Genomic DNA, 16420 nt, shown 5'->3' with positions numbered 1-16420 from the left:
TGGCCTCCTTTTTTGTGGAGAAAGTGGAAACAATCTACCAAAGTTTTGACACACTCCACCAGAACCGAGAGGTTACTGTCCCCGATACGTTGGGATACGAGACCCTTGCAATGCTACCTGAACTGACTATTGAGACCTTTGATAGGCTTAGCCTCAGGATCAAGTCTGGTTCTCCCTCGGACCCGTTAAAGCCAGCCTTTATTAACACACTTTCTCCACTCTGCCGTGACCCCATATTGAATCTTATCAATATGTCATTGTCCAACGGAACGGTACCCACGGCATGGAAACAGGCAGTGGTTACTCCTATACTAAAAAAAGCCAACTCTGACCCCCGGCTGCCAGAGAATTATCGACCCATATCCCTGCTGCCTTGGATTGCCAAAGTAACAGAAGCCCACGTCAACTCTGTTCTGTCTGAGCATCTGGCTCGTATCCAGATACTGGATTCCAGTCAGAACGGCTTCCGGTCGGGACACAGTACCGAGACGGCATTACTTTACATCACGGAACATCTTCGCCAGGTTCTGGACTCAGGCCGTACTGCAGCGCTTTTACTATTAGATCTAAGCGCGGCCTTCGATACTGTGTCCCACCATATACTGATCCAACGCTTACAGGAGGCGGGAGTGACTGATCTCGCTCTCCAGTGGTTTCGGTCTTTTCTATCAAATCGTTCTTTTAAAGTGGCCATACCACCTGGCCAATCCGCCACTTATCCCCTGGAGCTGGGGGTACCACAGGGATCCTCGTTGAGCCCTACTATGTTCAACCTCTATGTGAAACCATTGGCTGGTGTCGTTAAACAGTGGGGTCTTACGATGGCCTCATATGCGGACGACACACAGCTAGCGGTGACACTTAGTGGAGACCCTGAGGTGGAGGCCCCCAAATTTCGAGCGGGTTTGTTTTCAGTAGCAAGCTGGCTTCGCACCAACTGCCTTCAGTTAAATGCCACCAAAACAGAGGTGTTGGTATTAGGGAAGCATGCTGAGCTATGGGGTAACCAGTGGTGGCCATCAGAGCTGGGTGTCACTCCCATTCCAGCTTCTGGAGTGAGAAATTTAGGCATCTGGTTGGACTCTGCGCTTACCTTCAAGGACCACACTAAGAAGGTGGCTGCCACGTGCTATGGCATTCTGCGGGGAATAAGGCCGGTTTTAAAGTACTTTGATCCCCCCACCAGACAGCTTGTGGTCCAGGCCTCTATACTATCTCGGCTGGACTACGGCAGTTCATTGCTGTTAGGGGTGAATCAAGAGGAGGCCTCTAGGCTCCAAAGGGTGCAAAATGCCGCGGCTCGGGCCATTGTGGGCCTCCCCAGACATTGTTCAGTGTCTGGTACCATCGCGGCCTTACATTGGCTCCCGGTCAGACAGCGAATTCAGTTCAAAGCGCTGTGCCTGACCTTTAAAATTTTGAAATCTTCTTCGCCGCCGGCACTGGCTAACCTACTCACGCCCTATGTTCCTTTGAGATCCTTGAGATCGGAGGGGCTTCACCTGGCGGTCTGTCCGCGCTTTAAATTGAGTAGAATGGGTGGCCGCTCCTTTAGGGTGCTCGCGGCAGGTTTGTGGAATTCGCTCCCAGTACACATCCGAGCTCTTGAAGACCTGCTCGCCTTCAGGCAGGCGATTAAAACTTTATTGTTTCCCGTGTCTGGTTAATTTCCTTTTCTTTTATTGTGTGTTATGTTGTAGCGTCTGTCACAGCGCCAGGACGCCCCTTTGCTGGGGCAGCTGTGCGCTTTAAAAATATAAATAACATAACATAACATAACATAATTCTAGACAAGTTTAAAAGGTGAAAAACGAGCGCTAGAGACTACTCCCGGCTGAGCCTCAGGAGGTTCCAGTATTATGTGCGACGCTAGTATTCAGCGCGCTATTTGTAGTTGTTGCGGTGGGCGTGGCCTCAAGTGGGTTGTCCCGTGACTGGGCGAGGGTGATGGCGGCGGAAGTTAGTCAGGGATTCTCCCTTTTCAGCGCGATTCCGCTGTTGTGGGGGGGTGCCTGCACCAATGAGATCGGGTGCCTGCAAGCTAGGTGAGTGTTTTAAAATCAATTCTAGACAAGTTTAAAAGGTGAAAAACGAGCGCTAGAGACTACTCCCGGCTGAGACTCAGGAGGTTCCAGTATTATGTGCGACGCTAGTATTCAGCGCGCTATTTGTAGTTGTTGCGGTGGGCGTGGCCTCAAGTGGGTGTGGGTGATGGCGGCGGAAGTTAGTCAGGGATTCTCCCTTTTCAGCGCGATTCCGCTGTTGTGGGGGGTGCCTGCACCAATGAGATCGGGTGCCTGCAAGCTAGGTGAGTGTTTTAAAATCAATTCTAGACAAGTTTAAAAGGTGAAAAACGAGCGCTAGAGACTACTCCCGGCTGAGCCTCAGGAGGTTCCAGTATTATGTGCGACGCTAGTATTCAGCGCGCTATTTGTAGTTGTTGCGGTGGGCGTGGCCTCAAGTGGGCGTGGGTGATGGCGGCGGAAGTTAGTCAGGGATTCTCCCTTTTCAGCGCGATTCCGCTGTTGTGGGGGGTGCCTGCACCAATGAGATCGGGTGCCTGCAAGCTAGGTGAGTGTTTTAAAATCAATTCTAGACAAGTTTAAAAGGTGAAAAACGAGCGCTAGAGACTACTCGCCGCTGAGCCTCAGGAGGTTCCAGTATTATGTGCGACGCTAGTATTCAGCTTGCTATTTGTAGTTGTTGCGGTGGGCGTGGCCTCAAGTGGGCATGTCCCGTGACTGGGCGTGGGTGATGGCGGCGGAAGTTAGTCAGGGATTCTCCCTTTTCAGCGCGATTCCGCTGTTGTGGGGGGTGCCTGCACCAATGTGATTGGGTGCCTGCATGCTAGGTGAGTGTTTTAAAATCAATTCTAGACAAGTTTAAAAGGTGAAAAACGAGCGCTAGAGACTACTCCCGGCTGAGCCTCAGGAGGTTCCAGTATTATGTGCGACGCTAGTATTCAGCGTGCTATTTGTAGTTGTTGCGGTGGGCGTGGCCTCAAGTGGGCATGTCCCGTGACTGGGCGAGGGTGATGGCGGCGGAAGTTAGTCAGGGATTCTCCCTTTTCAGCGCGATTCCGCTGTTGTGGGGGGTGCCTGTACCAATGAGATCGGGTGCCTGCATGCTAGGTGAGTGTTTTAAAATCAATTCTAGACAAGTTTAAAAGGTGAAAAACGAGCGCTAGAGACTACTCCCGGCTGAGCCTCAGGAGGTTCCAGTATTATGTGCGACGCTAGTATTCAGCGTGCTATTTGTAGTTGTTGCGGTGGGCGTGGCCTCAAGTGGGCATGTCCCGTGACTGGGCGAGGGTGATGGCGGCGGAAGTTAGTCAGGGATTCTCCCTTTTCAGCGCGATTCCGCTGTTGTGGGGGGGTGCCTGCACCAATGAGATCGAGTGCCTGCAAGCTAGGTGAGTGTTTTAAAATCAATTCTAGACAAGTTTAAAAGGTGAAAAACGAGCGCTAGAGACTACTCGCCGCTGAGCCTCAGGAGGTTCCAGTATTATGTGCGACGCTAGTATTCAGCGTGCTATTTGTAGTTGTTGCGGTGGGCGTGGCCTCAAGTGGGCATGTCCCGTGACTGGGCGAGGGTGATGGCGGCGGAAGTTAGTCAGGGATTCTCCCTTTTCAGCGCGATTCCGCTGTTGTGGGGGGTGCCTGTACCAATGAGATCGGGTGCCTGCATGCTAGGTGAGTGTTTTAAAATCAATTCTAGACAAGTTTAAAAGGTGAAAAACGAGCGCTAGAGACTACTCCCGGCTGAGCCTCAGGAGGTTCCAGTATTATGTGCGACGCTAGTATTCAGCGTGCTATTTGTAGTTGTTGCGGTGGGCGTGGCCTCTAGTGGGCATGTCCCGTGACTGGGCGAGGGTGATGGCGGCGGAAGTTAGTCAGGGATTCTCCCTTTTCAGCGCGATTCCGCTGTTGTGGGGGGTGCCTGCACCAATGAGATCGGGTGCCTGCAAGCTAGGTGAGTGTTTTAAAATCAATTCTAGACAAGTTTAAAAAAGTGAGAAACGAGCGCTAGAGACTACTCCCGGCTGAGCCTCAGGAGGTTCCAGTATTATACTTTTATATCGCGTCATGCATTGTCTTGTCTTTTCATTTTATGTCATGTCATGCCACAGACAGGGATGTGATGCAAGGAAGAAAACGTTGAGGCTCAAATAGAGCAGATTGAAGAGTGAAATGCAATAAAAAGGGTATGTAGGGAAGAAAAAGAAAGATGAGAAGATGGAAAGGGGGGAAATGAAGGGTGAATGGAAGGGTAAAACGAGAGGTATGATGAGGAATAGGGACACATGGTAAAAAGAAGTAAAAAGAAGAATGGAATGGTGCAAAGAGGAGAATGTGTGGAAGGAAAGGTGAAGGATACATTGATGAAAACGATGTATGAATTGGTAAAAAGATAAATTGCCCAATTACTCATCAGTAATCTTCATTACCCTGATTCGTATTCGTCCTCGTTCCAGTGTAAACTATTTCCCCTCAATAAATACCCATCCTTTCCTTCCCACGTCCTCTACATTTAAAAGCACATTATTTGAGGTGCAAAGGGAAGTGCAGGAGAGTAGTAAACTGGGAGGAGGAGGACTAGGGATCAAAGTAATGCAGATTAATTTTAATAAATTGGGCCATTATTCCCTTAATCTGCGTCCTCCATGTCCCAGTTCTAATGTTATGCCCAAAAAATTGCATCGACGAGAAATGCTTCAGAAAATATTTTTTAAATGTGTAATACATGTTTAACAAGCATATGTTGTGGAGTTCAAGTCGCTGATTGGCATATTTCTTGGAGAGGGGCCCCACCCATCTCCGCCCAAGACGTTGTCGCTGCTCTTGTCGATCTACCTTCAATGCAGGAGGCATTATACTCTACTAAGGACTTATTCACCACTGGAACTTCTTGCTTGTCAAATCTAATGACTGACTGCGATGTTGACATTTCACCCTTATTAACCGAGCTATAGGAAATAAAGCGAGAGGGAGACAATCTAATCTCCTATATTTGGTTGAGATAAATTGTCAATGCCATTTTCATGTCTAAAGATGATGGCACCAAAGAATCTGAACCAGAAAATACAGGCAGAAGAACTTCTTGTGACAAATAGAAATGAGACTCAACCTTCGCCCTAAACTTGAGATCATGTTGCGAAACAACTCGGTCTGGAAATAATCATAAATAGGGAAAAGATACCCATCCTTGGGAAACTCAAGTATTTGAAAAAATGCATCCTAACCCTTTCCAGTTCTTTTTTTTAAGTCTTTATTTTTTCGGAGCAGGTATAAAAAGGACATAAATCAAGATAAAATCCATCTACAACAAATAATATACGAAAATTCAATTTATTGAAACGTACTTGAATACAAATCCCACTCTTCCGAAGAGTGGCACCATTAGATTCATTCAAAAAATTAGAGTTCATAGTAACTAACCTTCTAGTGAAAGTTAAAATATTTATAAAACAAACAATATGTCATTTTACCAGTGCATACTTGTTTAAATTGCCCCTTCATCCATTATTCTTAAGCTTAACAGGCCCCTAATCAACCATTCCATCCTAATATATGAAAACAATCTCATCGGAAAAACACTTCTGTGTTCCCCCTACCCAGATGTTATGAAGGTTGTATGCATCCCCGACTCGCAAGGCGTAGAGTTCTTACTTTGTTTTTACCTTTGCATCTTATCTTCCTTACAGCTCTTAAGCAGGAGATTCTTCTGATTTCCATTTCTGTAACATCAAAGATTTGGACACCACAGAAGCAATAAAAAAATAACTGCATCTAGTGCATGGGCAGATTAGACAAAATTGCATATCCCAAAAAGGGCTCCCAAGAGATCCGGAGTCACTGGGGTCTACAAATGCTCCCCAACCATTGAAATGCCTTAATCCAAAAGACAAACCAAACTGGACAAGTAAAACGTACAAGGAGCCAATCCCCCTTATCAGCCTTACATCTAAAACAGTCTCCTGAAGAAGATTGAAACATCTTTTGAAGTTTTGCTTTGCTTGCATATATTATAGTATAATTGCTTTGTGGACCCATAAATTATGCCAACTCCAGGAAAAGGACTCTATACTATAGCCAGTAGAGGTTGCAATGTTTTCCAGGGCTGCTGGCACCACCTTAGGATACCATTGTTTCAGCAGCGTAGCATTCCATTTATGCACCCCAACTTGCCAAGATTCATACAACCCATAGCTAATTAAGGATGCTGCTGTATCCCCTGGGGGCTTGCTTCCATGTAGAAAGTGTATCATCATGAAGCTGCCTGTAGCCCAGTACTTGTTGGAAAAACGCAAAGTAGTTGGTTTTATAGACAACTGCATTTCCAATTCAACTAACTTTGAACAACCCAAGTTTCAAGATCTACACATTCAAGAAACAAGCCATCAACCGGAGATGAGTGTTCTGAATCAATCACCGTGTGAACTGGAGAGAAAATGGCTGCATGGAGACGTGCAGAAAGTGATCTCTCAGAATGTTTATTATCAAAGAAAACCATGGGCAACTCGGTCAGGATAGAGCCACTAATAAGAATCTGCTCCTCTCCTCTTGAATCTTCCTAAACACCCTCAGAAGGAGGGAATTGGATGAAAGGCATTCAGAGAGCCTTAACCTCAAGGAATCGAAAGATCATCCACTACCCACGTCTGTGGACACCACATTTCTCAATAGAAGTCTGGCAGCATCTTGTTGTAGAAATTACACAAATATGTTTATCCAAGGGACCCCAAAATGGAAGCATATCCAACTGAATTCTCAAGAGAACTTTGGTTACCATCTCCATATTCTGTTGAGCTTTGAAAAGAGAGTGGGAAAGATACAGAAAATCTAACTACCATAAAATTAAAAATGTGCCACAACAGCAGCTGGTACCACAGTGAAATCCCTCAGTGATCTAGCCAGTCCAAAAGGAAGAGCCTGGAACTGGTAATGGTAATACCCGGAGCAAACCTCAAAAACTTCTGGCCAGAAGGGTGAGTCAGGATCAATTCTGAGGGTCTCAAGGCGCTGGGGGAGGGTAGCAGCTCTGGATCAGTCGAAGAGCCAGATCTTGAGGCCCTTCCTTACGTGTGCCGGGTCGCGGAGCGTCTGATGTTCACAGGGAGATCGTTCCAGGTCTTGGCCGAAATGTCCGAGAAGGCTCTCCCGCCTATCCTGTTTCTGAGGATGCAGGCTGGATGAGAAATTATGCATCCTAAAGATCCAAGGTGACCAGAATTCTTTCTCCGACAGGAAGGAAACAATGCCTTGTAAAGAAATCATCTTGAAGGTTTCTGTGGACTGACACCATTACAGGCTTTTTTAAGTTCGGAACAGGCCTTGGCTGACCATCTACTTGGGCACTAAGACCAGGATACAGTAAAATCCCTGTCTCTGTTGATCCACGGAAATGGGGATCATAGTCTTCTTCTCCACCAAAACATTTGCTCGAGGTTGCATTTCTTGATCTCTTGAGCTTTCTTATGGGAACGATGTAGGCTTGAAAGAATGATGAGGAGTATCTTGGATGAAATTAATTTGGTATCTATTTCTTACTTCTTGAGGCACCTAACAGTCTGAAAAGAAGAAACTCTGTCCATTGATGATAGAAGAGCTTTAATCTTGCTCCAGCTGTAGGAGAGTCATTTACTTGGCTGGTCTTGGCCACGGGAATTTTTAGGATTTTGCTATCAAACGTGGCCCAATGACCAAGGCTGAGCCAGGAAAGAGAAAAGTGTGTTTACCCTTAGAATTCTGAGGAGGTTGTTTGAATATAGACAACTTATCTGGACTCAGCTTAAATAATTGCAGTCTGCTGCCTAATTTGTCTTTTCATCTATATCAGCCCCAAACAATTTCACCCCTGTTAATGGCAGTTTCTGGATAAGACTTCTGTGGGTGGCCTCCAGTTTCCCTGATTTCATCCACAGAAACATGCGACTGCACACAGGACCCCGGTGGGGATGCAGCTGCCCTCAGGGCATCTGAGAGAAATTTGGCAACCAGCTCCATCTTACTCAGGATAATACAATCATACAGAGCCTGGAAATCTTTAAATTGCACCTACATTGCATAACCTGAGAGTTGCCCTCAATGCAAAATTAAATATTACATAAGACCTTTTTAAGGCAGCCTCCACTTTTCTGATCACTACACCCAGGAGAGTGGAGTCTTCTGACGCAAGATTAGAAGTCAACGTCACACATGTATGAATGGTATTACACTTTGGTGCCTGTGGACAGTCTTTCTCAAACTCTTTGATTAAGTATCTTTAATTGAGAAACTGGGAAATCGAATTTTTATCTGGATGTTCCCACACCTTAGACATAATTTCCTTTATAACATCATAGAAAGGAAGGTAATCTGCTTCACCACTGGTGTACTATGAGTAAAACCCCTCCTTCTGATGGATGTTAGCCTCAAACCCCAGTGTCTCGCCTCCCCATTGTCTCTCTGATGTGAACCATTAGCCTTCATAGTTGGGCAACTTACTTATAATTGCCCTTCTGATCACCATCAGGATCCTCATCCTGGTCTAGGCTCAGCCAGTGCAGAATCCATTGCCTGTTTCATCAGGGATAGAAGATCAGATGGGAATATCTCAGTGCTGCTGCTCCATATAGTGTGGCTTGTCCTGAGGTCTAGGCCCAGCCAGTGCAGAATCCATTGCCTGTTTCATCAGGGATAGAAGATCAGATGGAAATATCTTAGTGCTGCTGCTCCATATAGTGTGGCTTGTCCTGAGCCTCATCCTGGTCTAGGCTCAGCCAGTGCAGAATCCATTGCCTGTTTCATCAGGGATAGAAGATCAGATGGGAATATCTCAGTGCTGCTGCTCCATATAGTGTATTAATTACAAGTAAACAGTGGTCCTCAAATGATTTAAGGAATAATGGTGAATAAATATAATACAGAATCGAAACTATATTAAGGAAGTCCAGCCGGACAACCAATTTAATTCTTCAATGAAGTGCAAACAATATTCAACAGCAAAACATATGTGGGACACAGTCCTGCATCCGTTGGGAAAGAAAGACATTTACATGACAAACAGACATTTCAGGCAAGGCAAAGGAGCTTATTTACAAAATCCGATGTTATAAGCTAATTCCGAGCAGACAGTGCACTTTTTTACACATGGGTTAATGTGCATGCTGTTTAGACTAGAGTCGACGACGTTTCGACCCTATTTCGAGGATACAAGGATCATCATCAGGACGTTAGTATGTACGAGCCTGGTAAAGATAAGAAATTGCCGTAGTCAACGGAACAGAAGGAGAACGTGTTAGATGCCTGAATAGCCGAACACACGTCTCGCAGCCCAAAACAAGGGGATCCGGCAACAGGATCAGGTGTGCGAGTGGTAACCGGAGGAGTTGCTGGTATCGGCACCTGAGGACGTCGCTTGATCCCGTGTATTGTCATGGATCCCCTACCGAAGCAACTTATTCGATTTGCCCGTTCCCTCGTAAATTAAGCATCTCCTACGACAACACCCGCAATTCCGGGCCTCTCTTCGGACGGATTATCCCTCGGAGCTACTTATCTGGAACACCCAGTTCCTCCCTATACCAGCAACTCCTCCGGTTACCACTCGCACACCTGATCCTGTTGCCGGATCCCCTTGTTTTGCGCTGCGAGACGTGTGTTCGGCTGTTCAGGCATCTAACACGTTCTCCTTCTGTTCGGTTGACTACGGCAATTTCTTATCTTTACCAGGCTCGTACATACTAACGTCCTGATGATGATCCTTGTATCCTCGAAATAGAATCGAAACGTCGTCGACTCTAGTCTAAACAGCGTGCACATTAACCCATGTGTAAAAAAGAGCACTGTCTGCTCGAATAAGCTTATAACATCGGATTTTGTAAATAAGCTCCTTTGCCTTGCCTGAAATGTCTGTTTGTCATGTAAATGTCTTTCTTTCCCAACGGATGCAGGACTGTGTCCCACATATGTTTTGCTGTTGAATATTGTTTGCACTTCATTGAAGCATTAAATTGGTTGTCCGGCTGGACTTCCTTAATATCGTTTCGATTCTGTACTATATTTATTCACCATTATTCCTTAAATCATTTGAGGACCACTGTTTACTTGTAATTAACGATTACCCAAGGTCCTCAATTACCTTTTGGGTCCCCTTGTTTTGTTTGCTCCATATAGTGTGGCTTGTCCTGAGCCTCATCCTGGTCTAGGCTCAGCCAGTGCAGAATCCATTGCCTCATATCAGGTACAGAAGATCAGATCTGAATATTTTATTGTTGCTGCGCCACATACTGTAGCTTGTCCTGAGACTTTCTGCCCTCCTTTGCGAACTTGAAAGCGACGTGCTAATTCAGCGCCCTTCTTGTTAAAATAGGTACTTGGCAATGAGATCTCGCAAACCGTAAGATCTCATTGTCAACGAGAAACAGCACTTCCTTCCATAGTTTCTGCATTGACTTTGGGAACAACTATGCCAAGGATACCACAGCATGATCCCAAACAGCCCAATTATGATCCGAGATGAACATTCTCCGCCCAAGCCCGGCACATGGACTGAAAGTGCATGAATGATCGATGCATAGGAATACATTGCTGTGCCCCATAACAGCCTTGAAGATATAACAAGAGCATTTTACATAATTAAATAAATAAGCATGGCTTTCCTACTTTCTCGAAAGGAAGAAAAAGACAGGAAGTGGGAGGGAAGGGCTACAGTATTATTGTGGGGTGTAAATATAGGCCTTCGGTCTTTGTTGTGTGAAATAACTTCCTGTTGGAGGTAGAACCACCTCACAATACTAGGACTGGGACAAGGAGGGCGTGAAAAGAGGTGGAAAGAATAAAATGATTGACATAAAATAGGACGAAAGGGTGAAAGCAACTCTTCAAGGGAGTGTTGAGCTTTATTTACTCCCTTAGTGTCATTGGAGATATGATTCAAAGGGGAGAGGAAGGCGGGGGTGGTTTCATTTTCTAGCTATTTCCTTAAGCATGAGCCTCATGGAGCAGCTGATTTATAATATACACACATATTTCCATATAGAACATGAGTCTACAAGGAGCACAAGAGATTCCCAGAGGGAGCAAAGAGTTCAGGACAGGACTGTTAGTGACTGTTCTCAGATCTGGGATCGTTTAGGGGTATGTACAGTTACAAACTCTAAGGACTCCCAATTCTTTGCATGAATTCATTAAAAAGCTATTGTGGAGTCAGAAAGTCCTGTAGTTTGAAAAGAAAGTGAGTCTAAGACCCACTCTGCCTCAATAGGAAACTGTTCCCAATTCTTAAAGGGCCTGGTTGGTTAAAGGGGGTGCTGGTGTCTCCACTGGTCCCATGTTCTCAGTTCTGTGTCCTCTCACTAATACCGTCCTGCTGGTCTGGCTGGTTTGGCTTCACCGCCACCACTGCCTCTCCTTCCTGTGCATGCTCTGCACAACCCTATTCCAGGCACTGGCTTCTCCCTGCAAGGCCCCCCTGCTCTTTGCACTCGTTCCCCTGCTACTACCTTCTCTAATACCTGCTTTGTTGTTTTGGAGGGTGCAACTTAATAACTCAAAATTAACCTCCGGATGTACTATAGCAGGAAATGGCCACAGACAGGCATAGATATAGTCTTTTTTACTCCTTCACCATTCCTACAAGGGTGGCATCAAATATCTTTGACAGGCTTCAGGAAGGTTGAAACTTGCCTATTTCACCAAGCTAAATGGGAGTATTAAAAAATTTGCCCATCTTTAGCCAGCTGTTGCTAACTTTATCTGGTGGTAGATCTACATTTGATTTCCCCAATTTGTCTGTTCTTGAACACGCACAAGTAAACATGTGCACACAAACACGCACACCCTAGCTCGTTATAGCTGGAACATTTCCCAGGTCTAAACATCACCAGCTTCTCCAGTCCAGAATTTTTCTTTGCGTTCTTAGAATTGTGGTCTTAATTTTATAATAGTGTACACAAGAAATCTAGAATGTAAACAAGAAATCTGTGACTGAAGAAGGAAATCAGACATGGGCCTCAAAAACCTGGCAGGGCTGGCTCTTCACAACTCCTGGAATCTCAAGATGCTTGTCTGGTGGGAGGCCCACCAGATCAGCAGAGAATAGCTCTCCTTCGCCCACCCGACAGATGGGGATCTTCAAGCCTCCAGGTCAAGGGTTTCCATTCGCTGAGCCATCTGAGTTCAGTTACGTCTAAATTGTCAGGGAGCTGCAGATTTACAGCACAGAAATTATTGGGAAGGTCCCCTTCGTCCAACTTTTAAATTATCCCCCACAGAATATGATGTGTGATCGCTCGGGTCCTTTATCTCATAAGTATCAATAGTCTTTAGTCATAATGGCAGCCCTATAGAGGGGAGGGACTGCACGGCAGGGTCCTCTGTCACTGATCCAACAAACACAGTTGCGACACTTTTCCAGGGCACTAGCTACCTTAGACTTCAGTGAGGAATGTCAGGGATGCTCAAGCCAAGAGTGACCCCACAGGACGCGCTCCCTTTCAACAGCGCCTCACAGTCTGACGTCCATTTTACAGATATTAACTTCATAGTTGTAGCTGTATCTAAATGGTGCAAATATTTCATTTAAACACTTCATAGAAAACAAACCACATTTTTAAAAGTGTAACAACCTCTTAGAGCCAAATAAAGAAGAAGCAGGGGAACTGCCGTCATGGTTCCTGAAAGGAAAAAGAAATAGATGTTATTTCTTATGGTTTTTCTGTACAGCAAAATACAAATTTAACATATAAAATACAATATCATTCTTTCAGCAACTCAGAAATGGGATCAGTTCGGATATTGTTTTGCATGCAAGGGTGGTTAGGGGAAGAACGAGAACAGGATACCAGAGTGTGGCCTTTTCCAGTTCTGTTCACTGCCTCTTTGTGCAGTTCTCATGACTGTGAGACAGGGGTACCTAAAGTACTGTCATGGATAGCAAAGTGCAAGCCATGTGTAGTATCTGCTACCCTGGACTACCCCTAAATGATGTCTATGCCTCTATGGTGTATACTTGGGCACTTAAAAAAACATTTTTTAAATGTCCGCAATGCCTGGACAGAGGCTTGGTCATGGGTGTTATTTTTACTTTAGCTTTGTATCTGCCTTTACCGAGTAAGATTCTCATTAGCATGGCATGTGTTGTTTGGAGTTGGAATCTGCTATTAGCCTTATTGGGCTGAAAGCAATTCATTGAGAAAAGCACATTTTAACTAGATGACAGAGAATGGTTCATAATGGAACGCCTTCGTTAAGGCTGGATTAATCTGAAGAAACCTATAACAAAGATGGGAAATAAAAAAAATCAACTTGAGAGGTGAGGTGAGTGACTGTAGCTAAGCAGAATGAAGACCTGGATTGAATGAACAATGTCAGTGGTGAAGAACCGGAGGTAGCTTGAAGAGTAGGTACTACTGGGTACAGAGTAGTCACAAGAGAATGATGCGATGCACCGCTACTGATCCCGCAGCAGAGGATGCGTCGATTGCGAAGGTGATGCACTGGTTCCGAGTGTAATGCGCCGGCTCCATTCCATGCTTTGACAAGGCTACACCGGTTCCGACCCATGCAAAGGCAAAGATGAGCCAGTTACAATGAGGATGCGTGAGTTGGCTAAAAAAACACCTTAGGCCTGATTTCGAAGGGTCCAGGACTGCACTTACGACTGTCCTAAGTTTACGTTGGCACTCAGGCTGGAATTTCCGCACCCGGAGTGTAAGCTCCGCACCTGGAGTGGAAGGTCCACACCCAGAGTGGAATTTCCACCATCGGGCCGGAATCTCCGCTTCCGGACCGGAATACCCACAATCAGGTGTTAATTGACTATTTCTGATGCATTGTGGATATTCTGGCCTGGAACCTGAGATTCTTTCTCGAAAGTGGAAATTCCACTCCAGGTGTGGAGCTTACACTCCGGGTGCGGAAATTCCGGCCCGAGTGCGGACATAAACTTAGGACAGTCGTAAGTGCATTCTGTGAATACCATGAGTAGTAAGTTTAGGATTTTGTCTTAAGTCAGTTCTGTGAATCGGGCCCGTTGATTTAGGGTGACTTTGAGTCAAAAACCTCTTGACTTTTTCTGTTATGACCCCGTTATCAAAAGCTCTCTGTAATATGTCTTTTAGGATATCTGAAAATTGATCGGTGGGGTTATGCTTGAGTAAGGCATAGGTGTTGGTAACCATTATATGTGCGGTAGCTTGTGATTTGTAAAAACTGGTATGCATGATGACCAGCGCTCCACGTTTGTCAGCCTTTTTGGCAAGTGATAGTGTTGTTGTTAGAGAGTTTTTTGAGTATGTCTGTTTCTTTGGCTGTGAGATGGCAGTGTTTAGATTTCTTCTGAAATTTGAGGGATGACAAGTCAAGTTTCACAAAATTCTCGAAGTGTCCAAACTCTTGTGGCTCACTGGAGCTAGAAAAGTGCTCCTGGGTTTAAGTCCTTTCAATAAATCCTTCTCATGAGGTTCGATATGGTTCACAATGTTTTCAAAATAATTCCTCAAACGCAAGTTTTGCATGAGTTTAAATACGCTTATTTCCAGTTCTAAACTATTGGTGTGGAATGTAGGTACGTAAGACATGCCTTTTTGCAAAGTGTGTGTTTCAATAGGGCTGAGCTTGTAAGAAGAAATGTTAATGACCAAGTTGTTGATATTCATGGCTTTTTCCCCTTGCCCTTCCGACTGGTAGTGGGTCGATTCTTCACCTCTGTGGTGTCTTTTTCTTTTGCTCCTCCTGGGTCGTCCCTGTCTCATGGGCTTTCTTCTAAAAAATGAATCGCAAAAGTTTGAGGTGTATCAGTGCTTTCAGTGGAAGGTATTAAAGCAGTAACTCGTGGGGTTCTAGATTGAGTCTCACTGTCTCATGAAGAGGTCTCCGTCTCCCTGCACCTCCAAAAAAGTAATATGACTCGTACAATGTCACTGGTGCTCATTTAAAGCGCTCCAATACATTTGGGTCAAGTTTGCACTATATTATACTGAAAAACCAACTACATCTACTGCATTCCGGAAGCAGGCTGCAAGCTCACGAGTCTCATGATCTACTAGTATCTATGTCATCTGGAAGCAAGTGGTGAGATGAGGAAGAGCTGCTGGGCGTTTACAAAAAGGAGGAGTAACCTTGGCGTGCATCTTGGCACTCTTTACTTAAACAGGTGATGATAAGGATAAGGCTTGATGTGCACATACCTGCCCAGTCAATACACATCCCTTAAGTCTATTACAGTACCAGCCAGTGGTGGCTTCTCCGCAAAGGCGGTGGAGCATTGCCACACCGCTTTAAGAGTAGTGCAGCAGAAAAAAATGATAGCCTGTTTATCATCATTTTATTTTTCACTACTGGCTGGGTTAGGGTGGGGCTGAGGTTACGGGGGTGGAGTGGTTTGCCAACCCCAAGTGCGCATGACTGCTTAGCTGGCCCTCTTGGGCTGGCCAAACAGTCCTGCGCACTTTGCATCTTCCCCACCTGGCCTGCTTTACACAGCCTGGTGAGGAACATGCAAAGCCTCACAGCCCCTGTCTGAGCGCTGTACCACAGCACTCAGACTAATCACAACGATGCATTCAGGGGCGTAACACAGGCCCCCGCAGCCCCCGCGGTGCGGGGGGCCCCCACGCTCCAGGGGCCCCCTCACTCTCAGCGAGGGAGACCAGTCTTCTCAAATTAAATAGTGCTCCTGCGCGCACGGCCTCCCCAAGTCCCCATAGATTAAACTGTGCACACACGCCACGGTGACGGCCTCTAGGCCTCCGAGTCTTCCCTCTCTTTCTGTCTCGCTCCTCAGCTAGTGAAAACCGAGACTTCAAGAAACGGGTATTACCCTCTCTTTCCTCCTTTCGTTTATTTGCTCCCCTGTGAAATGGATCTAAAAAAGAAAAACACTTTTGCTGGAAACGTTGTCTTTTTCTGACACAAGTGCAGCCTCAGGGTGGAGAGAAATAAAACATTCCAATTGTGAAAAATAAATAACTAATTAAAGCAAGACAGAGTGGTTGCAAGGTGTCCAGATTGATTTACACCTAAACACATTAGCGCCACTTTACAGTGTTTGCCAGTGAAGTGATACTTTTGTTTTCTCCTCTCCCTTTGAACAACATTGTTTTCCCTGTGTGGGAAAGTGCACCTTGCCTGGAGGTACTGAAATACCTGCTTGATGGGTGAATTGGAAAACAAAGGGGCATATTAGCAACGCTTTGCGATAAATATTGCAAAGCGCGCTTAGCGTCAATTTGTTTACCGCTGGCTATCGCTGGTTTTTATCGCGGAGATAGAGCGTTATTAGCAACACGTAGGCGATAAAAAAAACAGCGATAGCGGCAAAATGACTGATCGCTGGACATCCAGTGATGAAATTCCTGCGATAGTGAAATCCTTGGTAATAAGCTAAGGTGGTCTCAGCCTGACAATCCACCTCCCATTGAAAAGATGTCTAAGTC

General features: G+C 45.5%; 1 protein-coding gene across 1 annotated transcript in view; it reads right to left on the bottom strand.

The window, feature by feature from the left end:
• LOC146854047 (C-type lectin-like) overlaps positions 1-16420 on the bottom strand; it is a 132034-nt gene that overhangs the window by 99298 nt on the left and 16316 nt on the right. Inside the window, exon 2 of the mRNA XM_085650491.1 lies at positions 12611-12658. Coding sequence (XP_085506617.1) covers positions 12611-12653 — 43 coding nt within the window. The 5' untranslated portion in view covers positions 12654-12658. The remainder of the gene's footprint in view (positions 1-12610; positions 12659-16420) is intronic.

Source organism: Triturus cristatus, chromosome 4_1 (assembly GCF_964204655.1).
Source record: "Triturus cristatus chromosome 4_1, aTriCri1.1, whole genome shotgun sequence".
Lineage (NCBI taxonomy): Eukaryota > Metazoa > Chordata > Amphibia > Caudata > Salamandridae > Triturus > Triturus cristatus.
The sequence above is the reverse complement of the archived record's forward strand: the minus strand, read 5'-3'. Positions and strand labels throughout refer to the sequence as shown.